Source organism: Vipera berus, assembly GCF_964194415.1.
Source record: "Vipera berus genome assembly, chromosome: 4".
NCBI classification, from domain to species: Eukaryota; Metazoa; Chordata; class Lepidosauria; order Squamata; family Viperidae; genus Vipera; species Vipera berus.
The window spans coordinates 16,849,490-16,868,726 of record NC_138206.1 but is presented as its reverse complement, the minus strand read 5'-3'; the positions used below and the strand labels follow the sequence as shown (position 1 = coordinate 16,868,726).

Here is a 19,237-nt window from a genome sequence, read left to right as displayed (position 1 = left end):
TTGAATGGAAAGACCACCATCTCTCTGTGATCAACAAGGCACCCCTCCTTCTTCATTGCCTCTTCGGAGAGACTTTAGGCCCTTTTCATGGCCCCTACACCCAAGGCACCCATTACTGTTGGCACTTTATTTATTTATTTATTGTTTGTTTGTTTGTTTGTTCATTTGTTTGTTTGTTTGTTTGTTTGACATAATTACTCTACTTTTGTAGAGTAGGTCTTTGTATTTTATAATTTCCCACCACCACCACTTCTTTCTCTTTTATTCTGCTGTATCCAGATATTTTCAGGTCTACTATCCAGTTTTTGTTTTTGTTTTTGTTTTGTTTTGTTTATTTATTTTTTATTTTCTTGTTGACAGATCTGGGGTGTTATGTAGCAAGTGCTTGTCTCCTTGATTTCTAAAGTCCCAAATGCACTTTAGCTTCTTCATTTTCTATTACTTTGTCTAGTTTGTGGTCCCACCAGTTCTTGCTTTCAGGCAGGTGGTTTTTCTTGCAGATATTGTTGCAGCTTTGTCATGCCAGTGTTTGTAGTTGGTCAATGAGATCTTCTTTCAGCAGGTTACTAGGTGATGTTGTTGATGTTGATGATGATGACGACAATGACCATGATGCTCAGTAACACCTAGAATTTCTTTTTTGTAAAGACTTCTACAGGTTGTGTTGTAATGCCTCACTTTCCTTTAAAATATATGTATCTTTATGCTACAGTGCAGACCTATTGGATCAAGGCTACAAGCCTTCGGTAATGCTTCTTTACGTCCATGAAGCTGAACCACCAATTCTTTCACTTGTTTGTGGACCCTCAGTGGAATGGAAGAACAAAGAACAACATGTTCACTTTGTATCACTGTATCACGTAATAATAATAATAATAATAATAATAATAATAATAATAATAATAATAATAATAAGAAGAAGAAGAAGAAGAAGAAGAAGAAGAAGAAGAAGAAGAAGAAGAAGAAGAAGAAGAAGAAGAAGAAGAAGAAGAAGAAGAAGTTGGAAGGGACCTTGGAGGTCATCTTGTCCAACCCCCTGCTAAGGCAGGAAACCCTATACCATTTCTGACAAATGGCTGTCCAGTCTCTTCTTAAAAACTTCCAGTGTTGGAGCATTCACCACTTCTGGAGGCAGGTTGTTCCACTGGTTAGTTGTTCTAACTGTCAGGAAATTTCTCCTTAGTTCTAGGTTGCTTCTCTCCTTGACTAGTTTCCATCCATTGCTTCTTGTCCTGCTTTCAGGTGCTTTGGAGAATAGCTTGGCTCCCTCTTCTTTGTGGCAGCCCCTGAGATATTGGAACACTGCTATCATGTCACCCCTCACCCTTCTCTTCGTTAAACTACACATACCCAATTCCAGCAACCGTTCCCTATATGTTTTAGCCTCCAGTCCCCCAATCATCTTTGTTGCTCTTCTCTGAACTCTTTCTAGAGTCTCGACATCTTTTTTACATCGTGGTGATCAAAACTGGATGCAGTATTCCAGGTGTGGCCTTACCAAGGCATTGTAAAGTGGTATTAGTACTTCACGTGATCTTGATTCTATCCCTCTGTTAATGCAGCCTAGCACTGTGTTGGCTTTTTTGGCAGCTGCAGCACACTGCTGGCTCATATTGAAGTGATTGTCCACTAGGACTCCGAGATCTCTCTCACAGTTACTACTATTGAGCAAAGTACCACCTATACTATACCTGTGCATTTGATTTTTCCTGCCTAAATGTAGAACCTTACTTTTTTCACAATTGAATGTCATTTTGTTAGATAGTGTCCAGTGTTCTAATCTGTCCAGATCCTCCTGTATCTTAAGCCTATCTTCTGGAGTATTGGCTATTCCTGCCAGCTTGGTGTCATCTGCAAATTTGATGAGTTCCCCATCTATCCCCTCATCCAAATCGTTGATGAAGATGTTGAAGAGCACTGGGCCCAGAACAGAGCCCTGGGGCACCCCACTACTCACTTCTTTCCATGTAGATGCAGTTCCATTGAGGACCACACGCTGAGTACGGCCTGTCAGCGAGCTACGAATCCATCTGGTGGTGATGCTATCTAACCCACATTTTTCTATCTTATCTAGTAGGTTGTGATCTACTTTATCAAATGCCTTACTGAAGTCCAAGTAAATTATATCTACAGCATTCCTCTGGTCCACTAGTTTTGTCACTTGGTCAAAGAATGCAATAAGATTTGTCTGGCATGATCTGTTTTTGACAAACCCATGTTGGCTTTTAGTGATAACTTTGTTCGCATCAAGGTGTTCGCTGATTTGTTGTTTGATTATCTTTTCCAGAATCTTCCCAGGTATTGAGGTCAGGCTGATAGGTCTGTAGTCTCCTGGATCTATTTTTTCCCTTTTTTGAAGATGGGAACTACAGCAGCTCTCTTCCAGTCCTCTGGTAGTTCCCCAGTGCTCCAGGATCTTTGAAAAATATAGTTCAGTGGTTCTGAGATCACGTCTGCCAGTTCCTTGAGAACCTTGGGGTGTAATCCATCTGGTCCTGGTGATTTGAACTCGTCTAGGCTAGACAGGTGCTCACATACCATTTTCTTGCCTATCTTAACTTGTGTTTCTATTCTGTTTTTTATGGCGCTGGTTTGGGTAGGTTGGACTGTTTTTTCCCTTTGTGTAAAGACAGATGCAAAAAAGGAGTTAAATAGTTCTGCTTTCTCCCTGTTGCTTGTCACCTTCTTGCCACTTTCCCCCACTAATGGACCAATCATTTCCTTAACTTTTTTCTTGTTTCGTATATGTTGAAAGAAGCTTTTTTTGTTATTTTTGACTTTGGTCGCAAGCCTTAGTTCATTTTGAGCCTTAGCTTCCCTCACTTCATCTTTGCAGGCATGGGCTGTTTGCTGATATTCTGCCTTAGTTATGTGCCCCTCTTTCCACTTCTTATACTTGTCCTTTTTATCTTTCAGTTTATCAGAGAGTTCTTTATGCAGCCATGCTGGTTGCTTTTGAAAGCTGTTATTTTTCTTCTTTGTTGGTATTGTGCTAGACTGGGCCTTTATTTATTTATTTATTTATTTATTTATTTATTTATTTATTTATTTATTTATTTATTTATTTATTTATTTATTATTGGGACTTATCTCACTTTTCAAAATTTCCCAAGCTACTTGAGTTGTTTTCCCCTTTAGGATTCTCATCCATGGAATTCTTCCCAAGGTCTCTCTAAGTTTATTGAAATTAGCTCTTTTAAAGTCCAAGACTCTAGTTTGGCTGTATTCTATTGCTTGTGCTTCCATAATGTTGAATTCCAATATTGCATGATCACTTCCCCCCAAGGTTCCTGTGGCTTTGACACTTTCTATCATTTCATCTCTATTAGTGAGAATTAAATACAATATGGCTAATCCCCTAGTTCCCTTCTCTACTTTTTGGGAGAGAAAGTTGTCTGCTAGGTTTGTCAGGAATCTGTTAGATCTTCCACTTGGTGCAGAATTTGTCTCCCAGTTGATATCAGGGTAATTAAAATCCCCCATTACTATTGGGATGCACTTCCTACATACCTTAGTTAACTGACTAGCAAAAAGTTCATCTATTTCCTCTGCTTGGTTGGGCGGCCTATAGTATACACCTATGGCAATGTCATTTTTTCCCCTTTTATATTGACCCAAATACATTCAAGTTTACAGTTTTCATCATTGTTGTGCTCTATTTCTGTAGAGATAAAGTTATTTCTTATACATAGAGCAAATCCACCTCCTCTTTTGTTTAGTCTATTTCTTTTAAATAATTTAAAACCCTCTATCTGTGTGTTCCATTTGTGGGTTTCGTCCCACCATGTTTCTGTAATGGCAACAATATCATATCCACCCTCATTTACCTGAATTTCTAGTTCACCCTGCTTACTGTTCATACTCTGCGCATTGGTGTACAGACATTTGAGTCCTTTATGACTGACTCTGTGTTTACTTGCTACATAACTTGTGTGGTACCTAAGTTCCCCTATTTTCTTAGATTGCCGGGGACAGTGATGTTCTGTATCAATTAACTCACTGTCCCCGTTGTCTAGTTTAAATATTCCTTCAGAAAAGCTGTGAATTTATTGCCAAGTAACTCAGTTCCTTTCTTGGATGGATGCAGGCCATCTCTTTTGTACATTTTTTCATTGGACCAGCTACAGACACCGTGACTAATATAACCAAAGCCTTCTCCTTTACACCACTCCTTTAGCCACATATTAAATTCCGCTATACGCTGGCCTTTTCCATTTTGCTCCTTATACACTGGTAAGACCTCTGAAAAAGTGAGCCTACAGCCTATCCTGCTGAGTTCCTGTCCCAAGCTCTGGAAATCATTCTGCACAGAGAGTACATCGTTTTGGGACAGATCATTAGTGCCAAGATGTACAATGGCATCCACATCACAGTCTTTGCTGGCATTGTTGACTATTTTGAAAATACGCTTCTTGTCCCTACTGGCAGTAGCACCTGGAAGACACCTGACCTCTTTTGAAACCTCTGTATCCTTTCCTAAATTAACATCCCTTATAATTGAGTCACCAACCAGAAGGTGGCTTCTCTTTTTGGGTACCTTTCTTTTCTTGCATGACTGATGTGTAAAGAAACAAAGATACAGCAAAGGAGAGGCAGACTGCATTAGTATCAAAAGAGAGAATATAGGAAAGAAGTCTGAAGGAATCCATGTATGCAAACATCTAGGAAAACAAAGGAAAGAACATGGATACCGAGAAGAGAACATTTAAAAAAAGGAAAAGTCTGGTATTGGCAGAAGAACCATTCAGAAGAAAGACAGCACATCTTCCCTGCAGGCATCACACAAACATAAAAAGTGGGTGACGTTTGGTTGCATCTGCCATTGTAACTTTTGACTTTCTAGGGATGTCCATGGCTATCCACTTGAACTCATGAGAAAAAGGAGATGAAACACCAGTCTCTTTAGCATGAGTCATGTCCCAGATGAAGTATTTGCACATAAAGCAATTAAGTTCCTGAAATTTTGCAGAAGGAATCCTCTTGTCAACAATATTCTCAGAACAAATGTCTTAGTAAACTACATTTGCTAAACCACATGTTTCCTCTTCCTCTCATGAATACATCTGTAAAAAAAAATAGACATTAGGGGTGGGGAAAATCCTAACAAAATTTGTTTCTTTGACTGTGAGGGGGGAAAAATCTGCCACTTAACTAGTTAACTCTGCAATCACATCAACGCGAATTCCTTCCTTAATCTAAACATTTAAAGCACTAATGCCAAAATCTGAAGTGTGCTTCTCCTTAAAAAAAGGCTACTGTTTTTTTTACTTAATTCTCAAAGTGCTTGAAGACATCTTTCACAGGTATATAGTATAATGGTTAAGGTATTTGATGAGGTCTAAGAAGACCCAAATTTAAGTCTACCCTCAGCCTTGGGGACTCACTGAGTGACTTATTCTCGCAGCACAATCCACTTTACAGAGTTGCTTTTATGGGGATAAAATTAGGGGAGATTCCTCCCCCATACACAAATACACACACCAATATGGCTTTAACTGCAGGAGATGACCTGGCTGAGCCCAAAGGCGGGGTTAAATGCATCTTTAGTTTGGAGTCTCTATGCCCCCATAAGAGACCTATGTCCACTCCCCCACCCCTCTTGAAGTCATTTGATTCTTATCTAGTGTCAATTTGCCTTAACCCATAGTAGATCAGATACTTGTGCATAGTTTGCATAGAATAAACTCATAATGATTTTGAACTCTGTCCTGGTTCCTGATTTCCTGTGCCTGACATTAACCTAGAGAATAAGCAAAAACATGAATAAATACAATTTGAATTGTGTTGGTGTAGACCAGGTGTGTCAAACTGCCAGCCCGTGGGCCGAATGCATCATGACGAAATCGCACTTACCCCAGCTCCAGCAATGGGGGAGAAGTCATGATACGTTGCAACATGTCACGTAACGTACGAATTTGAAACCCCTGGTGTAGACAAATTCAATAGGCTTGCATAGATATTCACATACCTGAGTCACTGATGATCCATGAACACTCCTTTTTCTGTTCAGCTTATGGCCAATATATCTATCCACAATACACAGCCACATTCACTAACAATCCTTCTCATATAAATGCATGACTTCTCCTTTATGATTTATATTCTCCTAGGATTGTAACCTTTGTTATATCAAAAGTTACAATTCTTTGATATAGGAATATAGAGAGAGGGATATATAAAGTATGCCTTCCCAAGGATGCTCATAACAATTGTGTTTACAACTCTCCCATTTGAATTGGGATGCAGAGTCAGGCTGCTAAAATAGCAAAGATTAAGCACCTCTCTATAAAATGTTCTCTTTCTGGACACAAAGGAAAACAATCCATGGCCACAGTTCATCCTTAACTCTGTTGAGCAGTCTCTGTTGCTCTTAATAGCAGGAGATCAGTAACTCATTACAACTTGCTAGTTTTAATAAAATGATCAGCTGGCCAGAATCCAGCAGCACATACAATTCTGAACACACTACTATTCATCCATATATTGCTACAAGAACTATGCTGATTTCAAGTAGGCATCCAGATGGAATTTGTTGTGCTAGTTTTCTATCTTTAAAGCCCTACATGGCATGGAGCTAAGTGACACATGGAATTTCTTGTCTCCAGTGGTTTCTGGCTATCCCACCAGATTTGCCAAAATAGGCATGACCCAGTGTCAGGTCTGTCCCAGTTTGGGCAGATAGGAAAGAAAGACCCTTGACTCCATTTGTAGTGAAAGGTAAATTAGACTAAAGGCCAAGTGGTTACAGTGTTAGAAAGCCAGATCTGAAAATTCCCTCATAAGCCCTGGTCACTAACCCCTCCCCCCTGGTCATCTCTCTGGTGCCTAATAAAGTTCAAACTAGTTGTTTTGGTAACAGTTCTGAGGATTGGTACTCTTTGATGAGTGGTTGCATTCCGTTCCCATGCCTGTGTCCTTGGATCATTCAACTTATGTCACTGGTGGGCTCTTGGAGTGATTTCATCCCCCCTCCTTGTAGTTCTCCTCTTCCCACGTTTTATGGCAGGCTGCCATCAAGCAAAGCAAAGCTGAAGCAATGAGATGGCAGCTCTGACATCCAGATCCTTTCTACAATTCAATATTACCCGGTCAGGCCCAGAAGCTACAGTTTTTCTGTCAGAATGCCTATCCTGTGAAATAAGCCCCTTGCGATATTCAAATGAGCTCAATCCTGCAGGACCTCCAGAAGTCTTTGAAGTCTCAGCTCTTGTAACTGGAGCCAGGATGTTAGTGGAACCTGATATGAGTGTTCTAGGATTGTATCCATGACAAATTCACCAAGACCCCAAAAGAATCCCAAGGAAAAGCAGTAATAAAGTTTAACTATAGTATTAATGCCATTTCAAATATCCTTCAGAGAGAAAACAATCTTTTAAGGTGCAAAGCTATTAAGGTGCAAAGCTATTAATAAAATGAAGACATTGTATTGCACTTCAATTCCTATAACACCTTTCTCATTTGCAATGGTAGGAGTTGATATCTTCCAGAAAGACCTAATCTTATGGAAAGGAGAGAGAGAGAGAGACAGAGAGAGAGACAGAGAGACAGAGAGAGACAGAGAGAAAGAGAGAGAGAGAGACTTTCTTAGAACTTTTTTTCAGCCACTGAAAGCATCCTCTTCTGCCCCAAATTTAGAACACATCTGGAATTGCTGGAAGGTATAAAATAACAACTGCTAAATGCCTCAGCAGCAGGCAGGTTTGTGCAAGAAAAAGTGGTATTCATAAGCCTGAAGGCAAAAGATAAAAATCACAGATACTTTTGTACAATAATCTGAGGAAAGTTCAGAAATAGAGTGGGTTGAAAAGGCAGGGAAATTCCCTAAATAAAAGATGTATTTGAGCCCGGGCTACCTCAAACATAATACAATGTGACATCTCCACTCACAACAGGAATGTCCCCCACTTAAAGTCTACATCCGCTTAGGAAATCAGCTTCAGAATTTGGAAGGACAGGGATTCCAGGAGGAAGGGGAGAATTATTTGGCCAACATTATCTGCTCTCTAACCAATAAATGTCAGTGAATAATAAATAGTATACATCTATATCTATCTATATCTATCTATATCGATATTGATATTGATATCGATATAGATATAGATAGAGACAGAGATAGAGACAGATAGAAATAGAGATACAGAGATACAGAGAGATAGAGTAGACAGAGACAGAGATGATGATGATGATAGATAGATAGATAGATAGATAGATAGATAGATAGATAGATAGATAGATAGATAGATAGATAGATAGATAAATAGACAGAATTTCCTGCCTTGCCTATTCAGTATGAAAGCATATCATTCAAAAAGGTGTTTCAACATGTCCATCTAAAAGCCTCGAATCATCCACAGCTTCTCAACAGACCAAGATAGCTGCCTGGAGGCACTTCTGAGGTCTTCACAGCACAGCAGTTTCAAGAAGAAGGCCCAGAGGGCTGTTTTGCTCATTGAATGCTATGCATGAGCCTAATGTTGGCATTATACCAAAATCTAGCCTGTGTAGAAGTTAAGGCATCAAACTAGAAGCTGGGAGACTCTGAGTTCTTGTCTTGGGCTCAAAGCCACTTGTGTGCCTTGGGCCAGTTACTCTCTCAACCCTAGGAAGGAGACAATGGAAACAATTTATAAAAAAAAACTTTGCCAAAAAAACTGCAAGGACTTGTCCAGGCATTCTCTAATAATTGGACACAATTGAATGGAAGAAAAAAATGTCTGCCATAGACAACCACAAGGTAGAAGAGGGACATTACTGTGAAAATAAAACCAGATTTATTACAAGTCAGGTAAGATGTGTGCATATGTGGATGTTATTTTTCATGGATATCTCCTTCTCCAGAATCCTGACATTGTGGGGGGAAAAACCTTACAAGAAAGTCAACATGAAAGGAAAGACATTATGAAACACTTCATGAAATGAAGATGTCATGAAAGGACAAGATGTAATAAAAAGGATATGTAAGAAAAAACATCCTGAAAAATACCTTACAGACTTTTTTGGAACGTCTACTGCAGCGTCTCAGGGGGTTGGGAGTTGTTTTGCAGTGGTTCTCCTCCTATCTCCTGGGCCACTCGCAGTCGGTGTTGACGGGAGGGCAGAGGTCTGCCCCGAGGCCTCTCGTTTGTGGAGTTCCTCAGGGGTCGGTTCTCTCACCCCTCCTGTTCAACATCTATATGAAGCCGCTGGGTGAGATCATTCGTGGTTTCGGGGTGGGGTATCATCAGTACGCTGATGATACCCAACTTTTTTTCTCCACCCCAAACCAACCCAGTGATGCCCTCGCCGTGATGTCCCATTGCCTGGAAGCGGTCCGGGTCTGGATGGGGAGAAACAGGCTTCGTCTCAATCCTGCCAAGACTGAGTGGCTGTGCATACCGGCATCTCGGGTCAACCAGACTATTCCATCTCTAACGATGGGGGGTGAGGTGTTACCCCCCGTTGATAGGGCTCGCAACTTGGGCGTCCTCCTGGATTCGCGGCTCAATTTTGAAGATCATATAGGAGCCGTGACCAGGGGGGCTTTTGCCCAGGTTCGCCTGGTGCACCAGTTGCGACCCTACCTGGACCGAGATGCCCTACGCACAGTCACTCATGCGCTCATGACCTCCTGTTTAGACTACTGCAACACTCTCTACATGGGGCTGCCCTGGAGGACCACCCGGAGGCTTCAGCTGGTGCAGAATGCGGCCGCGTGAGTCATGATGGGGGCCTCCCAATACTCCCATGTAACACCTCTACTCCGTGAGCTGCATTGGCTTCCGGTTGCCCTTCGGGTGAGATTCAAGGTGCTGGTGATGACCTATAAAGCCCTAAATGGCAAGGGTCCGGGATATTTGAGGGAACACCTGCTGCCATCATCAAGCTCCCTTCGTCCAGTGTGCTCCCACAGGGAGGGTCTTCTCAGGGTGCCACTGGTTAAAGATTGCCGGCGGGTAACACCCAGCAGTAGGGCCTTCTCAGTGGGCGCGCCTGCCCTTTGGAACCAGCTGCCCGCGGAACTTAGGACTGCCCCCAACCTCCGCTCATTCCGCCAGGACCTGAAGACCTGGCTCTTCGAGCTCTCTGGCCCAGGCTGAGAATTTTTTAATTTTTAATTTTAACTGGGTTTTTATTTTTTCTCAGGGTTTCATTTAATCTTTTTAAATTTTGTTTTAATTTTTGTATTGATTTTCTTTTAAATACCCTGTAAACCGCCCTGAGTCCTTCAGGAAAGGGCGGTATATAAATCTAAATAAATAAAAATAAATAAATAAATAAACAGGAAATTGGGGTAATCCACACCATCATAATAAGAAAAGTGAAAACTAAAGATGAAAGATGTTAAGTAACATTTAAGCAGGGAAAGTGGCTGGTGGCCATGCTAGTTTACTTTCCTTTATGTAAGAGAGTGTTGGAGATTCAAGATATATTTGCAATACTTGCTTTGTCGGCAGAAAACAATACCCGACTAATAATGGGATATCCCTCTCCTGAAGCTTCACCTCTATGTTATCTCACTTTTCTGATTGCACACATTTTATACTTCAATTTTTTTCACATCCAGATGCCACTTTGAAGGGCTAATTGACCACTGTAGCAGACATGAGGAATTTGCAGCTGTCTTATCAGTCCATGCTGTGATTGTTTATCTACCCCTAAGACAACTTTTGACTGGCCAAATATGCACCACCAACTCTTGGAAGGAAGCATTATTTAAGATGCCATTTTTATGTACTGTAGCCAGACATTAGGACTCAGATCTCAGTCTTGTAGTCTAGCCATAACGGCATCATCTTGAACACAGTGGGATTTATTTCTGACTAAATATGTCCTACTAAATACATCCTACTAATAAATCAAACATCTCCTTAAGTGAGAGACAGGGAAGCATGAGATGAGGTGGATACACGACACAATATTTTCTGTAATTTGTTTTTCATATATTTTTAAAAACATTCAATGAAATTCCAAAAATATGATTCTGGGAGATTCCAAGAAACTAAGACTGCCTATGGCCTTCAGGACAACCAGGCTGCAAATTCAAACATTGTATTCCCGTCCCGTCCCATCCTTTCCTCAACTCAACTTTGTCTGTTCATGAGCTGATGTCATTTTGACAGTCATCAGTGCTTTTCTATAGTCTGAATTCATATGATTATGACTTACAAATAATCTTAAAATGTTAGTCATCCCATGCCAGGTCTATACCCTATAAGGAATTGATTGACATAAGTTGGTAAACATTTTTAGTTCTTTGTTTACATTCTGGGTAAAAGCTGGAGCTGTACGATGAAGTGACACGATGAACTCATTCTCTGTACTTTAGAACTGTATGGATAGGGTATTCAAATATATACATATGTGCATATGCATACACACACAGTTAAAAAAATAGAGAACATACAAAACATATTGAAGGTGTGCTTCCAGTTAATAGTTAGAACATAAATGGTAACTCTTTCCTATGCCTAAAGCATGGAAGATTGCGACATCTCCCAAGATGAAGAAATCATATTAAATCATTTAACACAGCACACTTGTTCTTTTACCCACATGTCCCCACTTCCCATAGCCTCTGTCATCGATTAGGTAATAATTTCAGTTGAGGCAAGCTTAAATCAATTTGCAAGGCACTCAAATGCTATATAAGCAGACAGCACATCTTAAAACTAGCTACCCTTGGCTTGGAAGCAGAAAAACAAGAGTCAGGATGAGAAGCATCTGGCTTGTCCTCTTTAGTGGGGCAATGGTTTTTGCTTTGCCTGTAAAACACGAAAAAGAAAAAATGCTGCTTATGCAGGTAAGGCCAAAGATGCAAATGGAAGTGTGTGTTGATGCAAGGTATATCTATAATAATATATGTATAATAATGTAAGAAATATAGGCAATGGCAATAGCATTTAGACTTTACAGCACTTTTTAAGTGGTTCACGGAATCTGCAGTGCCATTAACATTAGTGATCTAATCATTATTTTTTATTTCTCACACACATATACACATAAATACATACATGTAATTATTTTGTTATCTCCCAGAAGTATGTAAAAAACATGGGATTAATGAAAATAGAGAAAGGTGAGAAAGAGATGCAAAAAGCCCCGTCTTGCAAAGTTTGAAAGGTGATAGCTTTCAGGAATATAGAAGTATCTATTTATCTAGACATCTAGTATTACACAATAGTGTTTTACTTGGACCTCAGCTTATGTTTTATATTTATAAAAAAAACATCTAAAATTCTAAAATAAATCTAAAATCTATGTAAAATATAATGGAAAATTTCACTGCACTCAAATACCAAAATATTTTCTTACAAAGAGGACTTATCAAGAATAATAGTTGGGCTATTCTCATTCATCCCAGGAAGAATTGTGGACAGTTAAAATGATGAAGAATATGGGAAGATCTGTCTTAATTTTTACATCCAGCTCAATGCTGTAATAGAGTACAGAAAGCAGCGAGTGTTGTTGTCTATAATATCTTTACTCCACCACGATGCTAGATAGAATGCTGATATTTGAATATTTGTCCTCTAATTTCTATCTTTTATAAAATTTGGAACAAGTACAACAAAACTGATGTGCTCATATTTGCCTTAAACAATTGCTGTAGATAATGGATTTGACCAGAGACTTCTAAATCATTCTAAAATGTAAGCAAATTAATAGATTTATATATATATATATATTCTATTTCAGAAGTACCTAGAAAAATATTACAACTTTACATCAAATGGACAACAAGTCTTTAGAAGCAGAATCAGCAACCCCATGGCAAAAAAGATCAGAGAAATGCAAAAATTTATTGGATTAGAGGTGACAGGTGATATAGACTCCAATACACTGCAGGCAATTCAAAAACCCAGATGTGGAAACCCAGATGTGGGCCAATTTGCCTTCTTTGCAGGTCAGCCCAAGTGGCAGAAGAAACATCTAACCTACAGGTAATCTTTCAACTCACGTTCTCAAGGGAAAGGTTGACATAATTCATATTGATGCTGAAAGGAAAACCTCCTTCTAAATTTGGGTCCTGTTTATTTTTTCAAAGGATACTGAACTACACTCCAGATATGGAAATAAGCAATGTTGACAAAATCATTGAGAAAGCTTTTAAAGTTTGGAGCCAAGTTACGCCTTTGACATTCAAGAAAGTTCCAGATGGCAATGCCGACATATTTATCTCTTTCCAGTCTGGAGGTAAATAAGCTATTATACATATATAATCTGATAATAAGTTCCATATATAAGGGGCTTATGGAAATAATTAATGCATTCATAATTCTTACATTAGGACTTTTCTTAGTCTTAGAACTTTTCACTTGCCAAAGGAAATATACTTTCTACTGATAATATTTAGATTCTTTAACTATTGAATATACATCTCATTTCAGAAATCTAGTGCTTGAACATCAACACTTAGAAGTGTATTGTGTCCTCATAAATAGTCACGCCTAATTGGCATCCAACATTTGTTTTCTTAGTGAAAAGGTTTTTTATTAGAATTCCAGTTTTTATTACTATAATGAAATGAAGCTTATCTCTCCCCATAAAAAGTAGACAGAAACAAAATTATGCATCCAAACATCTTGAGCAATGTTGTGCATCTATATGTAGCCCCATTTATGCAATAACTGATCCCTCTTTCTTTTTGCAGTGACTTTGATGAAAAACTTGTATCTCCTTATCTTTATAAACTATCTTGTTAAGACCATGATTTCTTACCCCCCCCCCTCCTCCCCAATAATTGGCAAAATTGACAATGATACTGTACCAACAAAGTTTGTTTTCTGGCTGGGAGTCCATCATCTGTGTCTGTGTTCAGGATCTTCAAGCATCAGACTAATTTGGAATTCCAAAATTAGGTCATTAACTCATTAAAATCCTTAACTTGTCAAAATCCTTGATACAAATAAATTTCAGTTCATTTGATCCTCCTCGTTTCTTCTGATGAATCTAAGCATAATTCTACGCACCTTCAGTTTTCTTAAAGCTGATGAAAAACAAAAGACAGAAAGTTGATTATTATTGTAGAGTAGATGGCATATTACAGGAAATCTATTTTGAAAGTTTACACAAAAACACTAACTCATCTCAGGGACTAAAGCGATGCCTGAGACAAGACAATATTTTTTTTCTGGTATTTTCAGTTCATGGAGATTTTTATTCTTTTGATGGACCCGGTGGAATACTTGCCCATGCCTACGCTCCTGGGCTTGGCATCGGAGGAGATGCCCATTTTGATGAAGATGAATTCTGGAGCAATGGTGTAGAAGGTAAAAGATTTGAGAACAAAATCATATTAAAAAGTTGTTTTAAAAAATCTGAAAGATGCGTTTTCAAAAGGCAACTGGACTATGTTTTTCCTCGAAGACAATTTCCTTCTCATCCAAGAAGCTTCTTCAGTTCTGAAGCTTCTGGAATGAGAAGCAAAACATTTTCAAGGATAACCAAAGTCCAGTTGCCTTTTGAAAAAGCATCTTTGAGACAGCCATGACTGAGAATCTCCATAGACATTCTTAAAAATCCTTGTCCTCAAGAACAAAACTGCACAGAAAAATAAGATTTATAGTGACAACTTACCAAAATGTGATGATAACTTTGATCAAACAATGATTCCTCTCATAAGTGCAGTAGTTTAAAGCAATCAAACTTGAATGTATTAGAAATGCTATTATAGGAGATTTTTGACTCTAGAGAAGTAAAATACGATAAGTAAAATTATGGTTAGATTGACATCTCTATTGATATCTTTTGGTTGCCATTTATGTTTGATTTTTCTTTTCATTTTTTATATTGTCTTTTAACTATTTAACTGCAAATTGAATGAATGAATGAATGAATGAATGAATTAGCAAGCAATATTGTAATGATAAAAGCAGGAGTTGGTCTGGGACAGAGGCCAAAAATATAAAAATAGTTAGAATGACAATCTTGTTCTTTAGATCTCATGGCATTTCATATGAAAATGCAGAAATCTCATTTCAATGTTTTGCAAGAACAACCTTCTCCTAAGAATAGCGAAATGTGGTGATTGTGTAAGATTTCAGCCACACTCTTGAAATAAAATTTTAATTTAATTTTGGAGACTCGTAGTTGTGATCAAGAGGATGTTACAATTGTCTTAGTCCCTATAGGTAGCATCTTGTGATCTTGTGAGCAAAACAAAAAACAAGTCAGGAGGTTAAAGGTGGGAATGTAATTAGAACTAGAAAAAGACACTTGTAGAATATCTCTCACAGAGAATTCTAAATACAGCAGTATTATGTAATTGTGCTGTCAGGCAGAACTTAGTTTCAAAATCTGAAATGTGCACATTAGTTTTGAAACCCCAAACCATATCCACCTCTTCCTGAAATGAAGTAGTTTCGTAACTCCCAAGCAATATATATACATATAATGATTCAGCCACAAGAAGGCAAGATTTGAGTGGCTGTAGTGGAGGATCACCAAAATGTTGGTGTTTTACTTTTATTTCCAGCAGGAAGGTGCAGGATGGAGGGATTAATGTCACACAAGTTGTTTTTTTTTGGGGGGGGGTGTTGGGAGGTGCCTACCCAATGCTTAAGTGCTTTATTTTATTTTTATTTTTTGCTTCCAACTATATCGAATATTTAGTGAACATTCCCAGTATTCATCTATATGGCACCAAGATGAAGCCATAAAACCACAGAAGCAATGCAAGCAATTAAAATAAAAGAGGGTGGAGAATTCATAGCCCTGATGGGACCAGGGTTGACCGTCCATGAATTACACAGATCCATAAATATCTATTACTGTGACTTTTTTCCCCTTAAAAGTATTCCTTGTTATTTGGAAAAACCACAAGGAAGCAACAGTTAATACCTACTGTATCTAATAGTTGACTGCATCTAAGATTTTGAATGTGTATTTATATTATGATGTTTCTTGCTACCCGTGTAGGTACCAACTTATTTTATACTGCTGTTCATGAATTTGGCCATTCCCTTGGACTCTTCCATTCTCAGGATCCTAATGCTGTGATGTACCCAATGTATAAGAAGCCTGAGGCAAATCAACAGATTCTATCTCAGGATGATATTAAAGGCATCCAGTATCTCTATGGTAATTTTCAAATACATATAATCTAAAATATTGTAACCTTTAACAACTTGTGAACTGAGAGAGAACTAAGCTCAGACTCAATTATCTCAAACATCTGCATCTTTTAAGTCTGATCAGCATGATCAGATTTTTTTCCCCACTGCTACTTTTATGCATCTGATGTTCTTTTTAGGAGCATCATCAAATCCACCTCAAGACCCAGTGGAAAATGATGAACCAAGTAAACCCAACAGCCCAAGCAAACCAGTATTACCGTCTGCTTGCAATCCTGGCTTGACATTTGATGCTGTGACCACTTTTCGGGGAGAAATAATGTTTTTCTGGAATAAGTAAGGCCTGTAATTTTCAGTCAGAATCATTATCCCCTCCCCTCTCTGTCTCTGTGTCTCTGTCTCTGTCTGTCTGTCTGTCTGTCTGTCTGTCTGTCTGTCTGTCTCTCTCTCTCTCTCTCTCTCTCTCTCTCTCTCATACACACACACACTCACTCACTCTCACTCTCATTCTCTCACTCACACATACATGCACATACAAACACAAAACAATAATGCTAAAAATGGCAAGAAAGTTACAAGTTATGGTTATATAACCACAGACTTTGCAACCGGTGGTAAATCCAAGCTGATTGCCAAATGTGATCACATGACTGGGGGGGGGGAGTCCTAATTTCAAGGACAGGTTATAATTCCCAAAAGTCCTAGCTTTTTTGAAGTCCATTGTAACTTTGAATAGTCATTAACCAAACAGTTGTGACTCAAGGGCTCCTGAAATATTTATATATTTTTGATCAATTCAAGGCTGTAATCATACTTAATAATCCTACCTTGTGTTTTAATGTGAAAGTTCTGTGAAATTATCTTATGGGCTGCATGCAGCCAGAGGATAACAAGTCACTTTTCCATGATCTGCAGTGTTAAAAATTTAATAATCAATCTTAATATCAAATAATGCCCTGAATGCCTGATAGCATTAAAAACGTCTTTCCCAGCATCTCATTTCTTTTTTTCCCCTTTTCTAATTCTTGTCTCTCACCAATTAAAGAAAAAAATGCTGTTGCCAAGATTTGAAATTTCATATATTAAAAGTTGTTTTAAAGTGCTTTCAGAGGTGCAGTGCTTTAAAATAAATATGTGTTTTTAATAGATATTTTTGGCGAAAACTCCCCGAGTACAGACAGATTGATCTGAATCTGATTTCTGAATTTTGGTCATTTCTACCATCTGGAGTTGATGCTGTTTCTGAAAATAATGAGAAAGATGAGACATTTCTTTTTAAAGGTAAGCTATTATATATACTAGGGCTCACCTACCCTTGTCCTGTATTTGATTCAAAAAAACTTCTGAGGATTTTCTTGAAAAACTGGACAAGAAAAGAGCATGCCTATGACTCTTTAAGGCAGCCACTTCTTTTCTTGGAATTGTGTGGCAGTCTTCTGCAGCTACAGGGGATATTTTTGGAAAGATATAGCTGCATTAAAGAGTTGCAAGCAGGGGCTAAGTGCACGGCCTCCTGTTCTCCAAAGTATCTCTTCGGAGTCAGATCCAAAGTGCTGTAACACAACTGTGAATTCTGAGGTAAAAATACCAACTTAGCAAAAGAACTGAGCATTTTGTATTAATTTAGGGAGCAAATAATCTCAGGCAAATAACCAGTCTTTTCTAGGTTGCCAGCCCTGGGAATAGTGTGTTTGAATTATAGGCACTTCTTGCAGGTTCCCTACTCATTCATTTCTAGCAATCCATTGTATTCATAATCTGCTTGATTACAGGCAACCAGTTCTGGGTCGTGAAAGGAGATTATGTACTTCCTGGGTACCCCAAGCCCATTCACAGTCTGGGCTTTCCAAAAGATGTCACAAAAATTGATGCTGCAGTTTTCAATGCAAATGAAAAGAAGACATATTATTTTTCTTCAGGCAGATACTGGAGGTATGACATAAAGTCAAATGCAATGCAAGAGGGCTTACAACTGACTTTCAAATGTCTTTGGGAGCATTTATGTTGTCTGCATTTGTAAAAAAAACATGTTAAGTGTTAAATCCAGCATACATTTGAGACTCCAGCTAATAACAGTCACTTGCCTGTATATTGGATAGTTAATAATAATAATAAAGTTGGAAGGGACCTTGGAGGTCATCTAGTCCAAACCCCTGCTCAGGGAGGAAACCCTATACCATTTCAGACAAATGGCTGTCCAATCTCTTCTTAAAGACTTCCAGTGTTGGAGCATTCACAGCTTCTGGAGGCAGGTTGTTCCACTGATTAATTGTTCCATCCATTGCTTCTTGTCCTGCCTTCAAGTACTTTGGAGAATAGCTTGACTCCCTCTTCTTTGTGGCAGCCCCTGAGGTATTGGAACACTGCCATCATGTCACCCCTAGTCCTTTTCTTCATTAAACTAGACATACCCAATTCCAGCAACTGTTCCTTATTTCCCACCCACCCACCCCAAAAAGTAAGTAATTCATAAAAACAATGCAGAACATTCGTATGCATACCTAATTTAATTGACAAGTGTCAACATGTTGCACTGCATTTTATATTTAAAATAGTATGACATTATTTCATTTCCAAATTGGTTAGTGCCCTCTAATGGTAGCCACAGATATTATTTGATTATTGGATAGAAAGTTTTATTCCTTTCAGGAAGCACTTACTGTAGAGCTGGATTTGAGGGATGAAAACTACCGTAAGTTAAATTACAGTACTTTTGATGTCTATATGTGCATTTACTGATTAAGCCAATAAGGACAAAACCTCAAGTACTATATTTTAGACTTCAACTCTAATCTATAAATAATACAGACTGGTAATAGCGTCAACCTTGAATACAGAAGGTGCCAATTTTAATTTCTGGCATCTCTAGACAGAGTGAAAAAGACTCTGGTCTTGGTCCAGAAAGCCTCTGTCAGAATATTGTTGGCTTTCCTTGGCTGATCAGTGATCCAGCTCAGCTGGAAACAGCTTCCAATTTTCTTTCAACAAAGTAGTTTATAAGTTTCAATTGTGAAAGAAAACGTGGCTCCAAAGGAGCCTGTAGGAGATTACTAGACTGAACCCAGGGGAGGGGTCAAGCATATCATTACTCTTGAATCCCTTCACACCAACAAGATTTAAGGCCTTGAATTCCATTGACGAATAGAATAGAATAGAATAGAATAGAATAGAATAGAATAGAATAG

At 38.6% G+C, this 19,237-nt stretch overlaps 1 protein-coding gene across 1 annotated transcript in view; it reads left to right on the top strand.

Moving 5' to 3' along the window:
• The first annotated feature begins 11,641 nt into the window (after positions 1-11,641).
• LOC308668050 (uncharacterized protein) overlaps positions 11,642-19,237 on the top strand; it is a 35,320-nt gene continuing 27,724 nt past the window's right edge. The window contains exons 1-8 of the mRNA XM_081327710.1: positions 11,642-11,779; positions 12,676-12,920; positions 13,025-13,173; positions 14,124-14,249; positions 15,898-16,059; positions 16,232-16,388; positions 17,200-17,333; positions 17,825-17,984. Of these exons, the coding sequence (XP_081183836.1) occupies positions 11,690-11,779; positions 12,676-12,920; positions 13,025-13,173; positions 14,124-14,249; positions 15,898-16,059; positions 16,232-16,388; positions 17,200-17,333; positions 17,825-17,984 (1,223 nt within the window). The 5' untranslated portion in view covers positions 11,642-11,689. The remainder of the gene's footprint in view (positions 11,780-12,675; positions 12,921-13,024; positions 13,174-14,123; positions 14,250-15,897; positions 16,060-16,231; positions 16,389-17,199; positions 17,334-17,824; positions 17,985-19,237) is intronic.